Here is a 24447-nt window from a genome sequence, read left to right as displayed (position 1 = left end):
TTTGTCTTAATGTTTCCTTTGCCTGATAATAATATTAATGAACATTCTGGTTAGTATTTGCCTGGCAAATATTTTGCATTCCTTTACCTTTTACCTTTCAGTGAACTTAGCCTTAGTTAAATCCAACCTGAGGGTCTTCATTTTCATAGTCGACTTTAATCTGATTAGTATATTAGATTTATTTCTCCCATCTTCTTTGTGCTTTCCATTTATCATTATTTTTCTCTGCTTATTTATTTTCCCCCTTTCTCGCTTTCATTTGGGTGTACTGGATTTCTTTATTTCTACTCTTTAGCCCTTCTTAGTCCATCCATCTAATTTTTGCAGACTATATTTTCTAATTATATTTCTTTTTTTGGTTATACTAAAATACAAATATGCATACTTATTATCAAAATCAAAGTTTAATAAAAACTCTGATGTTGATTTCTGACCCTTACTCTTATATTTTTGCATTTTTGTGTGTTTTTAATTTTGACATGTCAAAACTCATGTTCATTGGGTTTTAATCTGTGACAATCATGCGTCCCCAAGGTCAAGTCTATATCCTCCCTCAGAGGATAACTTCTAGGTACCCTTGGAACATTACTTGTCTAGAACGATTTCTTCTTCTTCTTCTTCTTTTTTTTTTTTTTTCCAGTTAGTTTTTCAGTTTAGGCATTCCCAGACCATACTAAGCAGTGTAAACTCAAACCTCAAATCTTTCTGAGGTATAGGACATAGACATAGATATGTTTTCCCTAGTATACTCTTTCACTAAGCATGTAGACTTTCGGAGGTCCTAACCTTATTTTGAAGCCCTTAGTTATAAGTCCCCACCCTGCAGAGTTTCAGGGCCAAATCTCCACTCCTAGAATAAGCAAGCATATTCAATCCACTCAGTTGCCAAAACTGATGGCTCTCCCTTATCCAAACTACATCAATAAAACTAGATTCAGGGCTTACCTGTCTAGTTCTCAGTTCCATTTTTTTTTTGCCTTTAGCAACACATTTTTCGACTTCTCTGATCTCAGTCATGCATTTTAAAGGATGCTAGTTGTATCAATTGTATTTTATCTGGAATAGAGGTTTGTACTGGAAATATTTTTAGTTTGTTAGTCCACCATATTTCCACATACAATTTCTAAAATATACCTGTAAGGTAGAAATCATTTGCATTGTGCAGTTGAGGTTCAGTGTAGTTCAGTGATCTGCCCAAGGTCAGGGAGATAATAATTATAAAGCGGAATTTAAATCATGCTGTTTGACTCTAGAACTCTTGACCTTTCCATGATATTGAGATGACTCCTTGGGTAAGTACATGCTAGTGAGCAATGCATTAATATCCAATGAAGCACAGAACACTACAACTATCTGAAGATAACGCAAGCTCCCCATTATAGTCCTAAAGTCTTTTAGGAAGCTGCAACTCAGACTAAAGTAGATTTTATTTCTTATGTAGAATTATAGAGCAAAATAGCTTAAGCACTAACATATTGCTAGGTGAGAGCCGATTTTTTTTTTTAATTGAGTAGGGATAGTATATTATCCCAACTGCTTTATTTTTTTTTCTATCCATAAAGATTACCTATACTTGCTTTAACAAATTGAAGCACTATGTAAAAGAATTAAAATTAAGTAAAATTATATCAAATTCCATCACCTTGAGGCAGCTATCAAGAACATTCTGGTCAGCATCCCTTCATGTATCTTTTTATGTATAATCGTACACAAACACATACAATTTTCTATGAATATAAGATCACAAATATGTCAATACCACTTCATCTCTAGTGTTCACGAATAAAGGAGCATAGGAGGGCTTCCCTGGTGGCGCAGTGGTTGAGAATCTGCCTGCCAATGCAGGGGACGCGGGTTCGAGCCCTGGTCTGGGAAGATCCCACATGCCGCGGAGCAACTGGGCCCGTGAACCACAACTACTGAGCCTGCGCGTCTGGAGCCTGTGCTCCGCAACAAGAGAGGCCGCGATAGTGAGAGGCCCGCGCGCCGCGATGAAGAGTGGCCCCCACTTGCCGCAACTGGAGAAAGCCCTCGCACAGAAACGAAGACCCAACACAGCCAAAAATAAAAAATAGTAAATAAATAATGAATAAAAAATTAAAAAAAAAAAAAAAAGGAGCATAGGAGAAGTAGACCCAGCTAGTTAGCTTTATGCTAGTTAATCACTTTCATGGCTTTGACTACTTTTTCAAATTCTGGATAAATATATTTATATCATTTCATTTGTTCATCCATTCATTCATCCAAATAGCATTCACTGGGTTGTCCCAGCTTCTCCGAGGTTTCTTAGATTCAAAGATCAGTAAAATATAGTCCTGCCTTTAGGATGCTCATAGGCTTCTGGGGAAGAAAAGACTTTAAAATGAATGGCTTTAACGCAGCCTAAAAAGTGTAGGGGTCTGTAGCGAGCATGAGTAATATCAGACACAGGCTGAGGAGGAGTCTGAACTTCTCCAAGAAGGTATACTGGCTTGACAGGAGGGGTAAGGAGAAGCCACGTCATGAGAAGGAGGACAGAAATGGCTTTTGAGTCAAAGGGCATAATAATATTTGTTTTGTGGAAGACCATTTTGGTAGCAGTATAGATAACTGGTTTGGGGGAAAAGTAGAAAGACCAAATATCTGCCCATGGGATGGACTGATGCAGGAATAAATTGAGTTCCTACCAAGTTTTGGCACTATGCTAGACGTTGTCATATTCTATTTTGATTAAAAAGAACTAAAACTTACAACAAAATATCCTTCCTCACTGAATGACTGAAGCTGTGTGTAGACTTCTCCAAAGAATTTCTTAACATTCATACATTAAGGTTACATACACTGTTTTTTCCTACATGTGATAACAATATACTCCTTAATTCCAATTTTGTTTGGGTATCACCCTGAATTCTTAAGAGAACACTTTACTTTTGTTCTAGGTTGAGAGGTACTTTGGTCTTATGTTTTATCGGAAGAGGGCTGTTGTTGATTATTTGAAGTAGAGAATATCCTCTGCCCTTGGGAAGGGACAACTTGAAAGGCAGTTTGACATCACTGTGGATATCACCTGGACCACGTCAGGAAAAATGACTATGGTTATTCCATTAACTTTGGTTGTGATTTTCGATGAATTAGTTCTCCTCTCTGGACCTTGTTTTCCTTGTGCAATTCAAATAAAAAGCATGTATGGAGCTTCTGGCAGGAGTCATTCCAAAGATGAAGAAGATACCACCATCACTGGTCTCAAATAGTTCAATGGGCAAAAGGGAGGATAAGCCAAGTACAGTTTGACTGTAATTCAAGGCAGAGCTTGAAGAGCACCAACAGAGAGGAGGGCCCAATAGTGGTTAGAAGGATGAGAAAGGGAGAGTCCTGACACCTAGATTAGGTTGATTCCTTCTACAAGTGTCCATATCCCCCCATACTTTATGATAAAACTCACACCCTTTGTTGTAATCAGATGCCTGTCTTCCATGGTGTACATTAAGCGCTCTAAGGACAGAAAAAAAACATTAGCCTTTCATTGCTACATCTCTGTACCTAGCACAGCGCTTGGCACAGACTAGGTTTCCAACAATATCCGTTGAAGGAATTAATAGTTTGAGACAGTGCACATGAGGAGAATGTCAAGACATAAATGATAAGCATGTTATTCTGAGCAATAGGAACAGCACAGAACAGGACACAGGTTAACCTTCTGAGATAAAGAACAGTGCATTAAGACTGGCCTGCAGGGTAAGCCAAAGGAAGTGCTAAAGTTTTACTAGAATGGTCAGTTGAGAGGGTAAGGTAGATGGCAGAAGGTTCCGAGGCGAGATATTAGGGCTTGAATCATTGAGTGATGGAAACCCACTGTTGTAAAAGCAGGGGACTGGATGCAATGATTTCCCAAGTCTCACACCTCCAGCTGTAGAAGTCAGAACTTAGATGTATTAGCAGTAGTCGAGATACTGAACCAGCACCCAGGTCTTCAGACAGCCTGGGTTCCCTCCACTGCCACCTACCCTGCTACCGACCGGCACTCAGTAGACTGCGGCCCTTTCCATTCGTGTGGAAATTAAAGCTTTGCTTTAACAAAATCTTAATCTCAGAATGGTGAGATTCCATAGCCAAGAAAAGAATCTTTGTTTGGGGAAATGGACTTCGGTCTTACAATATCCATCCACTATTATTCCTGGTGACCACTGTGAGCTCCAACCCGTGGTCTGGATTAAATGAATGAAGAATGAGAAGGCAGGGATCTGAGAATCCACTGGGCATGTGTATCCCTCCCGATGGGACTAGGGTCCACCCCTCTCGCACAGGTAACACACAGCTCATTCTTTTCAGACTGACAATGCCGCCCTCACTCCGTATAAGGCTCAGGAAGGAGCAAATGTATACACGCAACTGATTAATTCCAGCAGCCTTGGATATAATTGTACAAAGATTTGCCCTGGTACCAATTTAAAACTCAGTAGCACATTTAATAAAACTAACAGTTTGCAGCCAAGGCCTTTGTTATTTTGTTTTAATCATCTTTTACCACCAACTGAAATGATTTTCTACTTTCTTGGTGCAGTGAAATAAAATACAAGAGAAAGAATGGGGGGACAATGTGGAAATTATAAAAGATTCAGAGTTTCAAATCCTGGGATAAGGTCACAGCAGCCCTGAGAGTTAACTGGTTGTTTGTGTCAGGCTGAGATTTGAAGGGAAGACATTTACCAGTTTGGGGGAAACGCCACACCTGGATAGCATTAAAGAAAGGAGAGAGGAAAAGAACTACAAGGGACTCTTGTTTTTCCTGAACGCAACCAAAGGTGATGTGTGACAGCTTCCCCAAACACCCCTGCTGGTGATGGACAGGTCTCTTGATTGCAGAGCAGGGGCTTGTGACAAACTGACCGGTCGCCAAGACCCCTGGGAGCCAAAACCCCAGATATAGTTGGAAGTAAACAAGGCATGCAGCACAGTGTGAAAATGGAGGCCACACGGGGGCCAGGAGTCAACAGAGGGACCCAGTGACAGCTGGTGATTGAGCGGCACTAACTGAACACAGTTGTTGAGGACCAGGGGCCAGTGGGGAAAGCAGCCTCCCTTCTCCTTCCTGTGGCCTCTCTGGGTGGCCAGCGATTTTATTACTGGCAGAGGGTGAGCCCAACAGCATTTTCGAATTTGGCATCACATCTAAAACCATTTGGGGGCTGGGCATCTCTTTCTTCGCCCCCCTAGCCCCACCCTCCCCATGAATGCTTTGGATTCGGTGAAAGTCGGCGTGCAGTTAGCAAACTACACTTCCCCTCGAATTTTGAAACCCATGTGCGCTTGGGGAAAATGTAATCCTTATGTTTCTGATTCATTTACACTTAACTCATCAAAACGCTATTTTGTAAGAGCTATTTGATGTCCGCGAAGTCTTCTGAGCCCTTTTGTAAGCCTGGCTTCTTAGAAGCAGGAAGTCACGTTTCTGACGAGAGGGGAGAACTTGAACTTAAAAGATTGAGTTTGTTTTGAAATGAGGGCTCTTGGAGGGTCACGTGGACCCGGAGCTTGGCCAAATGCGTTCTCTCATTTCCTATACCACCCCCCTCACCAGCACCAGCTGCCATGACGTTACTAATGTCAGCGCGCTATGATTTCACTCTGAGCAGCCAACGGAGACTTCTTCATGATCAGAGAGAGCTGAGCTCCAAGCTGAATCCCAAGGTCTGGCCAAACTCCAGCACTCTGCGATGTTGGGGGAAGGCGCACCTGGATTGGGAATCAGGAGCCCTAGGTTCAATTCCCTCTTCGGGCACCAAAGCGCTGTGTGACTGAGGAAATGGCCTCCCCTCTCTGGGCTCAATTCTCTCATTTGTAGAGTGTCAGTGCTTCAATGTTCCTTCCAGGTCTGAGAGGTTTTGAGTCTAATTCCTAGACAGGAGGAGGTGTGAGCACCTCAGAATTCTCTCTGCTGAAAACTTTTGGGGACTGAGTTTGTATACAAGGAGCTTAGCTCAAGAAGGAAACACACAAATGTAGAAATCAGGCTTTGGATATTGGTTGCTCAGTGTCTCACTGTGGGATGGATGCTAGAGCCCAGGGAAGGAGGGAATAAGTGGCCCCAAGTCATGCAGAAAATTAATGGCAGAGTCCAGCTTTCCTGGCATTTTGTGACTAACATCCTTGGATGGAAGAATTCAAACTTTTCAGTTTATAGGATATTGAAGCTGAGGCAAAAAAAACCTACTTCCCACTCTGACAACAAGAACGCGAAAGCAGCATTAAAATGGAAGGGGGCACTGGCATTGCTCTGCATGAGGCACAGTGAGGTGGTGTCTGGCTTGTATTAAAGCCCATGAGTGAATGATTAATCCTGGGTGGAAAACAAAGCCCATGCCTTGTAACGTTATAGGTATTAGTGTGGCGGAAGATTAACCCCACGACCCCAACAGGGGACCTTTCAGAACACTGGACAACACTTTGAGAATCGATGGATGATGAAAACAGGTGGTCTCACAGGTCTTGTGTGCCCACCCCACAAAACACACACACACACACACACACACACAGAGTCATGCATGCACACACACACACATGTGCACATGCACAAGCTCACCGCACCTGCTCCTGAATCTGTACACACAAATGTTATGGCTCAAAGCAAACTGTAGCTGTCTGCCCCCACCAATTCACAGGCTGATAATGGGAAGACAGCTTTGAACTCCTCCCCTCTCATCCCAAACCAAACATCCCTCTATCTCCACAGTACGCCTTTCAGTGACGCCAGCAACACAGGCACTTCTAGGACCCACTCACTTGCCTCCTCCCTCTGACCAGTCACGGGGTACATCCATCCCATCAGTACTGCTCAGCCCCATCCAGTTCTCTCCATTCCCACCTTGACTACCCTAGACCAGGGCCATCTTCTACTTCAGTATTGGCAACACTGTCTTACCTCCCTCATCATTTACAGTCTGTGCCTCTATCCCTACATCTGCCCAGACAGCCACACAGCCGAAGAGCTGTCCTGAAACCAAACCCGACCAGGATTCTCTCTTACCCCTAACAGGTCCTCACCACCCTCAGGATGAAGTCCAGACCCTCTAGCATGGCACTCTAGAACCAACGCTGCCAGCCTCCTCTCAATCCCTCTGGCCTCTTTGCTCAAACTCTTCTCCTCAAAATTGACCCCTCAGCCACCACGAGCAAACAGTCCCCCCTCCCTTCCCTGGCTAAATGGTCTGGCCTTAGTGTAGACGCCACCTTTCCCAGGAGGATGTCACTGACCTTTTAGCTGAGTGAGGATTTCCTAGCCCTTGTGCTTCTCTTATCAGAACACCTTTCTCACTTTTGTTACCACTTAGGTGTCCCCTTCTCATATGAATTAGATGAAGCTCCCAGAGGGCTGGGACTGTTCTTCATTGCCCGGTTTATCTCTCTCCACTGCCCAGCACGGGGCCCATTACAAAGACAGTGCTAAATAAATGCCTGTGGAGTGAATGGTAGACTGACTGACATTGTCTGGCCCCATCCCTTCCCTTTAGGGGGACTGTGGCCCCAAGAGGAGAAGAGACTATGCTATAAGATTTTCTTTGATCCTTTTGCCCCTCTGGTAACTAATTCATTTTAGACGTTTAAAGGAAGACCTCCAATATACCAGCTATCATCTGTATTACCACAAATTTCTGACCACTTATTGATCTGCCGAAGAGTTTACTCATTCATTCATTCATGCCTTTATTGACCTGTTTATTGACCATCTACTTCATGCCTGTCCTTGCAAAGAAGCTGAAGATAATATGGCAAATGTTACCTAGTTCCCATCTCTGGTATCTCACTGTCAAGTCAAAATGCCACTGACCAGGAAAAATACACCAGTACATTCTGAAATTGTCCCAAATGGAAACAATTGGTAAGCCCTAAGAGAGAGAGAAAGTAGGTCAAGAAGGAGCTCTGAGGGCCCCAGTGCACCTGGAAGGCTTTCTTTACAGATGGCCAGTCTCTGAGCTCGCACGGGACATGTAACCTGGTCCCTCTACTCTTACTGAATTAGACATACTCGGGGCAGGTAAGAACTCCGGGAGGGTCTGAATAGAATGTCAGAGCTGGAAATGACTTTCGGAGTCATTAACCTAGGCCTTCATTTTATAGAAGGGGGACTTGGGCCCACAGATGGGGAATCATGAGCCAGTAATATAGCAAAATCTCAGGAGATCGGTCCTTGAAGCCATGTCTCCTGATTCCAGGGCCAGCACTTTGATGGGTTTTCTCTCTTTTTCTTTAGCTCAGCTACAGAGATTAAAGTGCAATGGTCTTTTCTTTCTTCTAATCCAGCACTGAACTCTGCGTAGAGTTGAACGGGAAACTGTTTCATGAGTGTGTCTGTGTGTGTCTGTGTGTTTGTCTTTCACACCTACTCTCCGGCCTGGCCAAGAACAAGCCTAATGAAAACCAAACAATAGGAAGAATCATGAACATTTAAATCTTTATAGTTACCCCACATTGCATCATGTTCTTGCAAGTCCATTAGCTCATTAGTTTTTCAGGACACCCTCTGTGAGACTATATGGATAGGAATCTTCACCCACTTTTTTCCAGGGATAGGAGCTGAGGTTCAAAGCATTGAAGGAATCTGCTCAGGGTCATGCAGCAAGACAGCTGTGTGCTGGCCTGGGAATCAGATCTCCTGGTCCCAAATTCAGCATCTCCTAAGTAATGTCTGAGGTTCCTGCTTTAACAGATACAACATAAACCCACTATGTTCTGTCCTGAGGATTCTCATCATCTCTGAGCACAGACTGAATGGATTTTGTCCACTCCTCTTGCCAATGCCCAGTGTGAGATAAATTCCTCCATTATTCCCACATCTGTAATTACTCTGACGGCTGTTATTTTCCTTCTCGTTCCTATTCATTTACTTGTTTTCTTAAAAATCAGGAATCGGTGCCCATACAACCAAGTCCAGTCCGTCCTACCTACCCACAGGGAGAAAGGCAAAAGAACAAAGAAGCAGGTGACATCAGGACACCCACTGCAAGCCGACTCCACTAACTCATTGTTTTCCAAAGGAGCTCTTGATCTACCCCACCCACTAACAAAACACTAAATTAAAATCTGTTCCTCCATTTCAGGAAATAACATTTCCCTCATTCCAGATACTCAAACCAGAAACCTGGGAGTCACTGGACAGCTCCTTCTCAGAACCCTTGCATCCAATGCATCTCCAAGTCCCGTTGGTTCTACTTTTAAAACATTCCTCCAATTCATCCACTTCTCCTGCAGATAGATAACCATAATCTCTGGCTTGCACTTTAGCAATAAGCTCTAAGTGGACTTTCTCACTCTTCCTCAATCCTCTCTTTACACAGCACCAAGAGCAATTTCATAGAAACACAGATCTGATTGGTTTAGTCCTCTACTTCCCAATGAACAAATCCAAACTCCATAACATAAACTCCCTTCACAATATGGCCCCTGCTTACAACTCCAGTCTCGTCTTCTGTATATCCCCCCTTAATTTAAGGGGGCATTATGCTCTATTATAACCTCCCATAATAATAAATCTTCAGGTTGTAATTATATTTTTATTTGGGCTATTACTCAGACCAGCCCCCCTATCCAGTTATAAGATTCACGATTACAGTGCCAGCATGGAGACGGACATGCAGAAGGCACTTATTCTTAAAAGACTGAACAAATGAATGAATAAATTTATCAACAGAGGCTTGGGTCCATCACTTAACTTCTGTGAGTCTTAATTAATATCTGTAGAAGAGACACTAGAATGTAGAAGAGTCACGATAATGGTCCAGTAATGCATCAGACTGACCCACAGAAATTTAGATAAGTGACCTCAGTAGTGTTAGTACCAACCAGGGGCCCTTCACACTTTCAAAATCGTGAAGGTACCTGGAGACAGTCAGCACTTCTACGGCTACTGCTGACCCCAGAGATCTGTGGATTTTGCTAAACCCTTTTGTTTACCCTAATGTTCCCGGAACCTGTATTTCGTTCTGAGAGGTACTTGGCCTAAGACTGATGAGAGGGAGTTGTAGGTGGATGACGCCCGGCTTCCAAAAACAGAGGAAGGTTGTGCTGACTATGTACACTGCTAGCCTGGGCTCGGAACGGAAGTATTTGTTCTGGACTTGGAGGAACAGCTATCAATCCTGACGCTGCTCATCCGTCCTGGTGGACATCGGAACACAGGCAAGGCCATGCTGGAAAGGTGTGGGGAAAGGCCCTGCTCAGAAAGAGGGCCAGCCTGGAGCATGCATTTCAACAACAGGTTCCTGGAAACCATGCTGGTCTGACCATGCCCACACTGTGCCAAACCTCTTCCTCCTCATCTACTTAAATGTTCAAAACCTAAATGAAAAAAAAGAAGTTCTCTTCTGTGTGTTTATTCTGTTGCTTCTTGGAAACGAGAAAAGCTAGTTTTAACATCTACCTTCTCCATCCATCAAGATGCCACCTTGGGGCTTCCCTCGTGGCGCAGTGGTTGAGAATCTGCCTGCCAGTGCAGGGGACACGGGTTCGAGCCCTGGTCTGGGAAGATCCCACATGCCGCGGAGCAACTCGGCCCATGAGCCACAACTACTGAGCCTGCGCGTCTGGAGCCTGTACTCCGCAACAAGAGAGGCCGCGATAGTGAGAGGCCCGCGCACCGCGATGAAGCGTGGCCCCCACTTGCCACAACTAGAGAAAGCCCTCGCACAGAAACGAAGATCCAACACAGCCAAAAATAAATAAATTAATTAATTAAAAAAAAAAAAAAGATGCCACCTTGTCCTTTTCCCGTCATAGCAATGATTATGCTCTATAGTTTGCCAGGCATGCCCTTTGGGGTCAGGCAAGGAAACGTAAAACTTGACTCGAGCATCTATTAACTGTGGGACCTTAAATGAATGACTTTACCTTTTTGAGTCTGACCTTCCCCATCTAAAAATAAAGCATACTGATAACTACACCTCATTGGTAGGCTTATAAAAAATACTGAGCATATATGAAGTATTTACTACATGGTAATTATTAGCAGTAGGGATGCTAGTACGGCTAGTAGTAAATGCTACCTGCATAAGTGATGGTGGCTAACATGGTGATTAAATTTACACTCCACTGAGGTCACAAACTGGGTTGGTTTTTGGTAACCATTGTATCTTCAGAATGTGGCATGGTTCCCATCCAAGGAACATTTGAGAAATATATCAATGAATAAATGATTACTAAGAGTAACTTCTTCATAAGTGCTAGTTCCCTCTTGACTACCCGTTTTACCCTAGATTCCAGTAACACTGATGGATATGCAGGGGGGCTGACATTAAAATCCCAATTTAGCAGATGGGAAAACTGAGGTGTGAAAAGATTAGCAACCAGACACCACTTAAAGATATTAATAGACAAGTAACAGAAGAGGGAATGTAAATAGCCAGTCAGTATTTGAAAAGATGCTCATTCACGATGCTCAGTCACAGGAACACCAATGAGAAGTCATGTTTTACCCATCAAATGGGCAAAGACAAAGCACTTCCATTTTGTTGAGTAGTCATGACCATGGATACACCTAAATAACCTGTAGCACATTCCTACTGTGGAATGTTATGTAGCAGTTAAAAGGAATGAAGTAGATTTAAGGACCAAAGTGGATAGATAGCTCAGATTACTACATTTCTACATTTGATCTGAGACTGAACATGCTCTTCTGACATGAAGTAGAGTAGGTTGGTTCATTCATTCTTTTGTTTATACATTCATTCATTTATCAATTTTTGCTAAGCATCCACTTGGTTTCAACCATCCATCCTATGGCAAACTTCTTCAACGATCAACTTTTATTCATCCTTCAGGTCTCAGCTTAGACATGACTTCTTCCAAGAAACCTTCCTAAACCATCTCAAGCTGGGTTAGATACCCTTCTTGTGTTTTATATACCCTTCTTATGATCCTCACACCATACACTTTTCATGCTGCAGTATAATCACCTGATTTCTTTGCCCGTTTCCCCCTTTAAACTGTGTGCTCATGAGACTAGGGATCTCTAGTTCCAGCATAGAGCATGGCACAGAACAGACACCTAGTAAATATCTGTGAAATAAAGAAAGTATCACTGAATATGATTAAATTAGATTTTCACTATTTGGTTGATGAATGAATGAAAAAATGAATACATACAAGAACAAAGAATGCATGACTAGGTGACATACAGAAAGAGCCAGGAAAAGAAATGGGGCTGAGACAAAAAAGGAAATGTTGACTCACCTTGAGAGCCATAGAACAGCATGAAGGAGCCACCTGTGCTTCAGTTGACCCCGATTTGGTCTAACCTTTCCCAACCCTCTGAGGCTTACTATGGCATCACGTGTCAATACTATGGCTAAGACGTGGAAGCAAGAGACCCTTTTTCTGAGAGGTTCTACTGCTGACTCACTCTTCACTCATTTACCTGACAAGCATTCATGGACCCTTGACTCTGTTACGAATGAGCATGCTAAATTTTGCATTTAAGAATCTGAACCAGGTGAGAGAAAAAAAACGCAGGCACAGTTAAATCTAAGATAAGCCAAACGGTGATCAAGGACCAAGGATCACGTTATAAGACATCTATGTTCCAAATAGGCTGGGATCTCAATGATGGCAGGTCACCCAGCCTTTATTATGAGTCACTAGGAGACTCTTCCAGTCTCTGTTCAAATGTCACCTCATCACAGAGGCCTTTCCTGACCACCTATCTAAAATTACTAAATCCTACCCAATTGAGATATTATGTAGTGTTTTCTGGTTTGTCTCTTCCAACTACATCACAGGGATCAATGAGAGCAAGGATCTTCTCTGCTCCGTTCACTACTGCATCGTTAGTGCCTTGAAAGTACTTGGGTTCATGGTGGAAATCAACAAATATTCACTGAGAAAATGAACTGATGAGTGAACTAGAAAGTTTTTCGGCTGATTGACGGGGGTTCTGAGTATGTGGAATCCAGAGGAAGAGATTTGAGATTTGATTTGTAAAATGTGGACTCATATTCGTGACAATTTCCACCCTGATCATATGAATATGTCCTTCCTTTATGTTTATTCATTTACCCCAAGACTTATACTGAGAATACTGAGGAGGTGAGGTGAAATAGAGATTATGTTGGCAGCTTAACAGGTCTGAATGTGAAAGAAGAATCAACAGATTAATTAATTGGGACACACAAAGAAGCTCGTTGGGAGAGATGACTTCTAAGAATATTTCTAGCTCTAAATCAACGATTCTAAGAACAGAGAGGCACAAACAAAGTAGGCAACACAAACATAGTTGTTCAACTAGAGAATGAATAAGAGCACTAGCTTTGGAGTTGATGGATCTATGTGTAAACCCCAGTTATAGTTACACAGCTTGATAGCTGGGTAATCTCTGAGTTTCAGGTTCTTATCTGTAATTTGGTGATAGGACCACCTACGCTGCAGAGTCCTTGTACAGATTAAGTCAAATGAGATTACTTAAATAAAGCCCTTAGTTAAGCATTTGACACATAGTAGGTACTTAGTAAATTACCGCTTCTCCATTTCTCTTCAACTGCTAAACTCCTTCCCATTCTTTATTCAAAGAGCATATTTATTCAAATATTCAAAAGTATTTACTGAGTGCCTACTTTGTGCCTGGAATTGTTCTAGGCACTGGGACTGCACCAGCAGATAAACCAGCAAAAATCCAGTCCTCAAGGAGTTTATATTCCTCAATTACAGCTCAGTTCTTCCAAGTTTGGGTTAGAAACCACTGACTTTCTGTTTCTGTTTTCTCCATCAGGGCATTTACTATACTGCAGTGCTACTGCTTTCCTAACCCCCTCTCTTCCCAAAGAGTGGGCACACCATGTGGGCAGACTCCATGCCTGTCCTGGCACCACTGTATCATCATTTCCTAACATGGTGCATAGTGTGTAATAGACATCCAGTAAATATTTGCTGAATGAATCAACGATGGATAGACGAACAGATGAATAGATGAATATTGAAAGTGAGCTGCTATTCACTGTTCCTGGTTTGCTTTATATCTCATTTCCTCTAAGCCAAAAAAAAGGGCTTAGTTTTATCCAGAGTCTTTACTTCTTAGAGAAATCTGGAGATTCCATACAGACCCAAGTAGCATGGTGCCCAGTGCAGAAGCACTTGGCAGTCAAGTTTAGAAACAGAAGTATCCCTGCTCCTTCTTCCCAGCCAGACACAAAAAGACCTGGCCATGTACCTCATGTTGCCGGACTTTCAAGAGTGGGTCTCAGGAACGGATTGTGGGTTGGTGGCCTGTGAGTTGTAATCCTGCCTTCTCCCTCCTGTATCTTGAACTGTAGCCAGCTTGGATGCATGTCTGAGCTCTAAAATTCTGCCTTTGCATTATTACAGCAGGAGGTGGTATGGTACTGTGGTTGAGAAGGTGGAATTTGGAATTAGACCTGGGTTTTAAACCTGGCTCTGCCACTACCAGCTGTATTAGGTTGGATAAGTCACTCTTCTGAGCTTCAGCTTTTTCTCTGAGCTTCACCTGCCTCAGAAATATGTGTCAGGCACTTAAAACAGAGTCAATGTTCAGTAAATGGTTATTGGTATTGTTACTATTATCGTTATCATCATTATTCACAAACTACACCTTTCACTAGGCCATCCAGAACCGGTGCGGTCCACGCTGGGTACTGATTCAGAGATAAACAATCTCTGCTGAGTCCCTTTTACTACCAAAAAAAAAAAAAAAAAAAAAAAGTCACCTAAGAACAACTCCTATCCACAGAGAAAAGCTTCATATGTTGTCCCGTCATTTTACAGATAGAAAAAATAAAGCCCCAAAAGGTGATGCAATGTGTCTTCATGTCACATAGTGAGTTAGAAGCAGAGTCAGCACTGGTTCCGTTTTCCCCTGTCAGTGTCAGTCCTCACTCAATGCAGAGGCTTCCACTTAAGGAAGACAGTCCCCATTTTTCCCTTGTACCGGCCAAAAGCAATCAGTCTACGAGAAGCATCCATTGGGTAAGCACAGAAGCCTCTCCCTTCATCAATGTCATACCTTGGGAAACTATCTCCAGTATAGATAACAGAAAGAATAAATATTTTTGTTGAGAGAAAAAATGAAGACAAAGGTCAAAGGGAATCATGTAATGGGTTGAGCCAGGGAAGAAAAAGAAAGCATTTTTTTTCTCTCTCCTCTTTTTCTCCAAAACAGTCTTTATATAGAACTTGTCTAAGAGCCAATTTATTTGATATGGAAAAAATGTGAGAGCAGTAAAATACACACACACACACACACACACACACAAAGAGGTATTTGTGTTGGAGTTTAGAACTCGAATTACCAAGAGATAAAGGAGCTGAAATGATAGGTTGACTTGGAATGATGTTTTACTTTTTCAGAGTCTCACAGAACTTTCAAGTCAGGAAGTGGAGCCTAGCCCAGCCCAGGTCTCCAATAAATTCCTTGGGACTCAAGAAAGACAAAGAGGAAGGTCAATGAAGGCCTCAGTCTAGACCTTGTGCCTGCAACACAGTGGGGACCAAAGAAACATTTGTTGAGAATGAAAGAACAAATGGTACACAATGTAGACCTGAATAGTGGTGGTTTTGGAAGCAAACTGGCATAGGAATTGGCGTTTTTACCAAGTGGTTAAGGTCTTCAGCACTGAAGTGTGAGTGTCTACAGGAAAGGGGCAAGGGCTGAGTCATCCCTGAAATCTACAGCTCTCAGCACAGACTCTGGCACACAGAACGTTCTCAGTACAAACTTGTAAATTGAATGAGTAGTCACTCATATGAGTAAAGAGACCTTGGAGGTTCCTGGGCCTTAGAGATCATTTAGAGCAGTAACTATTAAACTTCAACCACCATCAGAATCATCTGGAAAGGTCCTGTACTCAGAGTTTCTGATTCAGTTGTCTGGGCTGGGACCTAGGAACAAGGCCTTTCTAAATTCTCAGATGCTGCCAGTCTGGGGCTACACTGTGAGAGCCTGATTTAGTGCAGTGGTTCTTAAACTTGGCTGCATGTTAGAATAATCCAGTGAGATTTTAAAGTCCTAATGGTTAGGCCTTATCTTCCTTACCAGTTAGATCAATACCTGGGGCAGGGCCAGAAGGAGGAAGCAGGCAGGGATGCAAGTGAGCTGGAGGTGATTTTAAAGCGCCCCCAATTTTTGTAACATGCAACTGACTTTGAGAACCACTAGTCTAGTACAACTTCCTCCTTATAGATTTAAGGCCTCTGAGCACGGGAAAGAGTAAGTGACTAGCCTAAGAATGCACAGCAAGTCAGCGACTTAGCTGAGAACAGAATTCAGGGTGCTTTTCCTCCTTCAGTTTAACTTCCACAATTCCACACTTATCAACCTGTGTCAGCTCTCACAGGCTCACAACTCAAGGCTAAAAAAAAAAAAGCTGTGTTTAAGCTGAGGTTTTAAGACATCTATTATTTCTTCACCTCATTGTTTTATACAGAAATGTTAAGTGGATGCATATTTATAGAACTTTACCGTTCTAGACAAGTGAGGAGATGAAAGAGACAGGGTCATAGAATATTTTCCAGGCAAGACGATCTTTTAAGCACATTCTCAAACACAAACCAAGTGCTCCCTCTGAGTTCTTAAACAGCTGTTCTTCATCTCTGAGTCCATGAATGGGTAAGGGTTTGCTTGCGATGTGCATGTTAATTGCCAGCATTGTAAAAGGAAGTGCTGGTAAAGTGTTTGAAAGTGGTTCTGTCTTTTAAAAAGATTAAAAGTTTCCTCCAGAACTTGGTTTCTATTAATAATATTTGGCTTAGCAAATATTTTCAAGTAGACAGAGCAGAGATTGCGTCTTGTATCATCTTAGAACCAAAGAAAGTGCCACAAAAGGCCCAGAGAAACCATTGACTTCAACATTTTCATCACACAGAAGAGGAAATCAAAGCTCAAAGAGATTGACTGATTTATCTAACATTAGTAAGTGGGCTGGCTGGGGCTAGACACAAGGTGTCTGACTCTTGAACTATTGTTCTTTTCAATACTCAAAGTGTTCCCCCCACCCATGTCACTTGTACATAGAAGAGGTTCAACCAATGTTTGGTGGTTGACTTCATAGACTCTTGGTACCCAAATTCGGTGTAGCTAAGGCTCCCTCATTTGTTAGATTAAAGCAGAAATTGGAATCACGTTTTTAATTGAACAGCGGTTAAGTGCACTGGCTTAGGAGTCAGGATGAATTCCAATCCTGATCTCACCACTTCCTAAGTATGTGATCTTGGACAAGTGACTTCATATCTCTAAGCTACAGTTTCCTTCTTTGTAAAATGAGAAGGAGACTAGGGCTGTGGTTGTGGGGAGGATGAAATAAGTAAAAGATGCAAAGACCTTAGCCCGTTGTCTGGCATATAGGAAAAGCACTAAGGACTTCAAAGTAAGGCAGCCCCTCTCATAAAACATAAATCCTTAGGATATTTGAGGAAGAGGTGATAGAGAGGTGGGCTGAGAAAGGAATATTAAGCACAAACAGTATCTCACATCAAAGCAATGAGTATCCCAAAAGAATCATGGAGACCTAGAGCTGCCAAGGCTCCTAAGGATCCAATGGGTATGAGCCTCTCTTCCACACCGGAAAACAAGGACTGCTACTGGTTACGTTCACCTTCCAGCAATATTCTCATGCAAATATCCAGGAACACGCCCAATTCCCAGCCAACCTGCTATAACTTCACCCCCTTCTCACCCGCTGGAAAAGCAATCACAATGCATGAATACTCTTCAATTTAATATAAGAGGGAAATCATTAGCAAACTTCGGTTCTTGTACTTTCATTAGTAATACATGACTTTCTCATTGCTACTCTCATCCAGCCTCCCTCATTTTACTGTTGGGAAAACTAAGCTGCAGAGAGGTCAGAGAGGCTTAGAGTTACATGTTAGGGCTGTCACCAAGACTCAGGACTCCTGGTTCTTTGTCCATTGTTCTTCCCACCATATCAACTCTGCCTTGTTAAGACAATTCTACACCCAACAGCAGGTTACAAATCCCTAGAAGTGAGTCTGGCTGTGATGAACCTCCTTCCAGTGCAGGCATCTCCGACCCTCCTTACATCCCTCTACAGCCCACCCACTTGATCCAGAGAGCGCACTTACATGTCTGTGAATCTTCTACTGAAGTGTAGGGTGGAGGCCACGTCCACCTGGAGAGGAGGATCCCGGACCACCTTGTACTGCAAGGGCTTACACTCCAGGCAGAGTGGGCTGTCTGCAACAGAGGTCAACATGGCCGCATCTATCTCCAAGTGCTCATCCAACGTGTAGATCTGGATGCCATACACCTTCTCGTTCACATCCCGGAGTTTGATGGTCAGTGGGACATCACAGAAGACGTTCTGAGGGCCCAGGGAGATGTTCTTCCCACTGACAGTCAACAGTTTGATGTCATTGACAGCCCCACTGGAGTCCCAGTCAGTGGAGACAAAGGTCACCCAGATGGTCAAAGACTCAGGGACCAAGGGGTAGTGGAATTCCAGTTCAAGGTAGCAGCCTTGTGGCTCAGGGCAGGCTGGAGGGACTGTGTGTGGGTTGACAGCTGAATTTGGGCTCCAGGTGCGTACACTGGACTTACAGGGTTGTTCAACATCTGGATGACCTGTGGACAAGAGATGAGGGGATGAGTTCTGGAAAGTCCTCAGAGTGTCCTGCAGACCTCAGGTGACACTGGCCTGGCTAGAACTCACAGAGAGGGTAAAAAGAGAGGGAAGAGTCTCAGTGTCTTGGTGAATTTGCTGTGTGCACAGCACCCAGCTCATCCCCACACCTGCGATACAGATCTGGACAAATCGCCAGACATCTGGTCAAAACTACATTCAAATAAGTGTCTTATGATTGTGTTGGTGCCCAAAGTGTCCCACCTCATTTATTACTTGTAGGCTTTTCTGCCTCAGATGGAAAGAAAGGAACGCACATTTGCTAAACATTCACTATGTCCTCTGAACCTGTTTAATTCTTGCAAGGACTCATTTCTGAGATGAGGCAACTAAGGCTCAGAAATGTGGAGTGAACTAACCAGAGTTTCACAACTTGAAGTGTAACAGTCGGCATTAGAGCCTAGTTTTGTCTCGTCCTGAAGTTCCTCGTTGCTCTCCAGACTGAATGCAAGAGCCACTAAAATAAACTAGCATCCCTGTGGCACTGCCTTTGGTACAACCTGCTTGGAATGACAGAAGGGCCAGAAACCTCCAACGAAGAGGAGGTAAGTAACGATAGCTTCTGCCCCTTGGGCTGAGTATTCTGGGAGGAAACTGTCTAGAACCATGAATGACAGAGCTGGAAGACAGCCCTGGAGCCATCTTATCTCTTTTCCTCCCCTTCTCCACATGAGGTCATTCCATACCACTGAGCTTCTCTGAGCTCTGTCCAGTCTGACTCAGGAAGGGGAGGGATGGTTAGGAGGGGGAAGAAGGAAGGAGAGATTCTTCTACTCTTTCCCCAGGGAGACGATGCCTCATCCCCACTGATCTCAGCCTGCAGCGACTTCTGAATTTTTCTCTGCTGAGATCATTAGTCCTAGACCCTCAGAGAGCTCTCCTTTGCACTGCTGAGAAAAGTAATCAGGACTCAATGCAGTGACTGCCTCTAATTTATTTAAGGGTGTCTAGCAAGAGATACACATCAGCTGGTGAGGGAAGGATGAAGGATCTCAGGTTGTCCTATCAGCCACATTCTTTAGCATCAGTGGTTGATGCGGGGTGGAGATGCTGGACATTTCTAAAGCAAAAGGGAAAAAAATCAATCTTTGTCCGAAAAGGTTTTGATAATGTTACAGCATAATAGGAATCACCACAGTATGAAAACTAGAAAGCCATTTTGGGTGGAAAAGCCATTCCAGTGAAAGCTGTAAATGCCTCCAATCTCCTTGCCTCTGCCCAGCCAAGGGAGAAGAGAGAAGATGTCCAGTGGAGATGGAAAAGAGAAGAGAAAAAGAGATGGGAGCAAGGGGGCTGGGGGGCGGAGAACAAGGAAAATTCAAAAGACTTTTTAGATATAACACATCAGAACAAGAAGAGATGGATGTAACTACAAGATTCCCTCCACCTCTCCTTGGTCAGGTTCATTTATTATTTGCAGCAAATGCTGGATAGAAGAGACCGGTTGTTTAAGTCAAAGGCACAAACAAGACTCCCTACCTAGGCTGAAGCCTTTCTTCTTATCGATTCTCCAACCCAAAGAGTTTCTGATTCTTTTGACTCTGTGGGTTGTTGGTACTCATATATCACTTACTCATTCAAAAAGCTTTACTGAGGGCAGCGTTTTAATACATACAGAGCACATTCCCTAGCCATTAATTTATTTATCTGACTCTTACCAAAATCCTGTAAGATAGTTGTCATTTTTGTCTCTGTTTTGTAGCTCTGTTTCACTCAATACCATATTCAGTCTTTAACACAGTGCCTGGCACATAAATAGTGAACATAGTGGACATTCAATAAATATTTGTTAAGTGAAGAATCTTCTATCTTGTTCAAATATGGAGCTAAAGAAGAAAGTGAAGGCTCCATGGAGTATTAGAGCCTGCTGTGCCATGGCGGGTGCCAGGTGAACACGCCCCCGCCCTCCACCGTGGGCTCTCCTGGAACTGGCAAGGAATGGGGCAACCTTCCTCCCTTCCTCGGAGAAAATGCCTGTCGGTGGTGGGGAGCCCCAGGAGAGCAAAGATGACAAACCTGTTTGGCTCATGCTTTCATCCCTGGTTTACTGTTAATCAACAGAGGGACCAAATGCTTTCCAAAGGACAAGAAAGTGAGCTTGGTCATTATGCTCAAGTAAGTAAACAGGACTAGAAATATTTGCAAAGTGTGTGCTTGTCTGGTTATCAGAGACCAACTTTTAGATGTACAAAAGAGCCTCAAGGGGCACTGAGTCCAAGCCATCAAAAAAGCAGCAATCCCTTTAATAATACCAGGCTTCACGCACTGATCATTCACTGTGTGCTGGGCACTGTGCCAGGCACGTTACATGCCTCAGCTCTTTTCATCCTGGCCATAAGTCTATGACGTTGGTCTTATGAAACTCATTTTACGGAAGAGGAAACAGAGCCTGAGATGGTTAAGTAATTCCTTGATGGGGAGTAGGATACTATGTGATACCGTTGGTCCAGGGATCATGCCAAGCTTTGAAGGAATGAAAGATGGGTTAAAATATCAACTATACAGTTTCTCACTGTATCACCTACTCTAATGATGCCTACCCGACAGGGGTGCTATAATACTCAAATGGGATGAGATATTTAATAGAGGAACATATTCACAAGTACATTAGCTCTGTTTTGAAACATAAGGAAGAATTAACAAGGGAAAGCTTGGGAAAAGGAGGTATTCCAAACAAAGGGAACAGTTGAGAGAGAATGTGAAATAAGATGACTGTGGTTTTGAGTGCAACGGGAAAGCAGTAAGTGGTGGTAAGGCTGGCATGCTAAGCCGAATCCAGATTATGAATGGTCTTGTACGTCACTTTAAGGAAACTGAACTTTATGCTGAGAGAGCTGGGGAGCTACTGAAGAATTTGAAGCAAGCAAATGAAAGTTGTCTTTCAGAAAAACCAATGTTTAGAGTCACAGGTACTCTCCATCCATCCAGGGAATAATTGTTGACTGTCTGGTCTGTGTCCAGTGTTAGGCTATAGTCCCTGGAAAAACAGGTTTTGCAGCCATGGTCTCTGCCCTCATGGAGCTTCTACTCCAGTGAAAACAGTTAAGAAACTGCTGTACTAATTCAGATAATACACAACTGCTGCTTGTACAAAGGGAACATCAGAGATGAGGACAAATCAGTGTCCCTACGGAAGAAAAATGGATACAGCTGGGAAACTAATTGGATGTGTGGTGATAAATCTGGGAGAAGGGTTGAGAAAAGGAAAGGGAAGGAAAGGAAAGGGAAGGGAAGGGAAGGGAAGGGAAGGGAAGGGAAGGGAAGGGAAGGGAAGGAAAGGGAAGGGAAGGAAAGGAAAGGAAAGGAAAGGAAAGGAAAGGAAAGGAAGGGATGAGGGAAGAAAGGAAGGGGGAAGGAAGAAAAGTACAAAGGAACTGTTACTTCATTACCAATACACATCTTTTTGTATATATGCTGACAAAATGAAAAGTTACATGTTTATATAAGCTATCCACTAGAGATGAGGCCATATATGTATGTGAAATATATTTATACATACTTATGCTGATTTAAATTTACATTTATCATGATCTATACAGACATCTATTACATATCGTTGTGTATATACACTGCAGCTGTTGACACAAATATAACAACTTGGTGCCAGGCTTTTTCTAGATGAATACTTTAGCACACCTGAAATATTCTGGGCAGCAAAATGGGGAAAATATTCATACAAGTAAGAATGAAAACAGCCAGTGCCATGTGTTAATCGCTCATGGAAAACCCAGGAGTTGCAATGTATTATAGGCTTGCATAAGTGATCTTCACTGAAATTTGAGTCGATCAGATCTAGCTATCTAATTCCTGAGCTACAAGCATATCATGGTATTGAATACCTCAGAAAATATTCATCTATGAAATACAGTTTTTGCTCAAGAGAAGGGAAAATAGGTTTCTTCTTGGTACAACCATGTTCTGTGGCCAAAGGCAAGAATCTCTGTGATTATATTTACCTGAAGTTCATGAAATGGAGTTAATGGAACATAGTGAATGTGCAGTAAATATCTATTAAATGAAGAATTTTCTATCATGTTAATATGGAGTTAAAATAATGTTAAAACATTAATAATAACGTTAATATGGAGTTAATATCATGTTAATATGGAGTTAAAATATCACAGCTGGAAAGGACGTTTGTTCTACGGATAAGATGCTATCTTCAGAGAAGCAAAGTGACTCACTCAAGGGCACAGAGCACACTGATGGCCAGACTCGGACCAAAATCCCATCCTCGTCATCCCCCCCACACCCATGCTCTTTCCCCAACCCCAAAGATACTCTGGCATCGCTCACAGACTGGGGAGTTTTATGTTAGTTTGGGAAGTCCAAAAACTTAAACACGCAAAGATAAATAGGATGAAAATGAGTTGAGAAATAAATTGCAGAGTTTGGCTCATGGAAAAGTTTATTTCTTTAAGAATATTAAAAGGGTCTGAGCCAAATGGATCACAGAGTCTGTAATAGGATGCTCTAAAAAAAGAACAGAGCCTTTTCCTGGCCTGCCTGTACTAAATTTGCATATCCTGAAGGAAAACCCGGGGCTGCTGGGTTTCCTTGGAGGCCTCAGTCAGCTCAGGGTACAGGGGGCGCTCAGCACTTCAGTGGGACCCCACTCTGCATATCATGCTTGAAGAGGGTCAGGGATGAACCAGGAACAGACCTAACCAACTGACAGTTTGGTTGGATGGAGGTGTGGGGAGATACCAGGAAATTATTTCTTTCATTCAAGTGGTAGAACAAACCAAGATGATTTTAGCCAGAAACGTCTCAGGGTAGAGTCTTGTTACTGCTTCCTCCCAAATCTCTCTCAATTCCATTGATTCTTCTCCAGTATCACCACCATTGACCTCATCCAGGCCACCGCCATCCGTCTGCTGGATTCCTGAAACAGCCACCTGGATGCGCCCTTCCCCCCATCCACTCCTCCCCTGATCTCTTCGCCACAGAGCAGCCCAGACGATCTAAAAGGCACACCTCACCATACTCCAGGCACCTGCCAAGGCACGTGGCATCTCCTCACTGCCCTCAGAATAATCCAAACCCATCCTCATTCGGACATTACACATATCACCGCAGTCCAACCTCTCCCTCACCCACACCTCCCTTTTCATACTCCAGACCCACTTAAGTTCTTACCCCATTATTGAAGAGCTTTTTTCTATGTACATTATATCTATTAGTCATTACCACATTGTGGATTAAAACTGAGAAACTTTAAAACACAGGAACACCTAAGTATGCGTCCCATAGCTATCAGAGCAGTAAAACATCGCATGCCATGCAGCTGCTGGGAAGCTCCACTGTACACTCAGGAAAGAATGAGCGTGAAAAAGGTCAACAGCGGCATAGCATTATTATGAAAATACCTCTGGACTTTGAGGACACACTACAAAGTCTTAGGAACCCCATAAGCCTCCAGATCACGCTGAGAAAACCAGTGCTCTAAACGTATCCAACTTCTCTCACATTCTTAAATGTAACTTGTTCACTGGTGTGTTAACATTTCCTGGGTGGCGTGAGTCTCCATTCGGGGTGAGGCCCCCTACGCGGCACAAGCCTCATCACACCTGATGGTGATCGCCCGCGTACTCATCTGACTCCCCTATTAGACAGTCAGCTCTGCCCAGTCCGTGTGCCCAGGACCGTCCCTACGGTGGGCAGAGATGAGATGGGTTCACTCCTTGCAGGGAAGAGACCCATACCTTCTCCTGTGAGAACCCAACGTGGGTTCGGTTTGGGTGAAAAAGTTACCACTGCAGATTTCGGGAAGAACTTTCTAACAGATGGAGCTAGAACGGGAAGGCCAAGGAAATACACGAGCTGGTGCCGG

General features: G+C 43.2%; 1 protein-coding gene across 1 annotated transcript in view; it reads right to left on the bottom strand.

The window, feature by feature from the left end:
- PAPPA (pappalysin 1) overlaps positions 1 to 24447 on the bottom strand; it is a 256529-nt gene that overhangs the window by 153359 nt on the left and 78723 nt on the right. Inside the window, exon 7 of the mRNA XM_036854577.1 lies at positions 18058 to 18556. Coding sequence (XP_036710472.1) covers positions 18058 to 18556 — 499 coding nt within the window. The remainder of the gene's footprint in view (positions 1 to 18057; positions 18557 to 24447) is intronic.

The sequence above is a fragment of the Balaenoptera musculus genome, chromosome 6 (assembly GCF_009873245.2).
Source record: "Balaenoptera musculus isolate JJ_BM4_2016_0621 chromosome 6, mBalMus1.pri.v3, whole genome shotgun sequence".
NCBI lineage: Eukaryota > Metazoa > Chordata > Mammalia > Artiodactyla > Balaenopteridae > Balaenoptera > Balaenoptera musculus.
The sequence above is the reverse complement of the archived record's forward strand: the minus strand, read 5'-3'. Positions and strand labels throughout refer to the sequence as shown.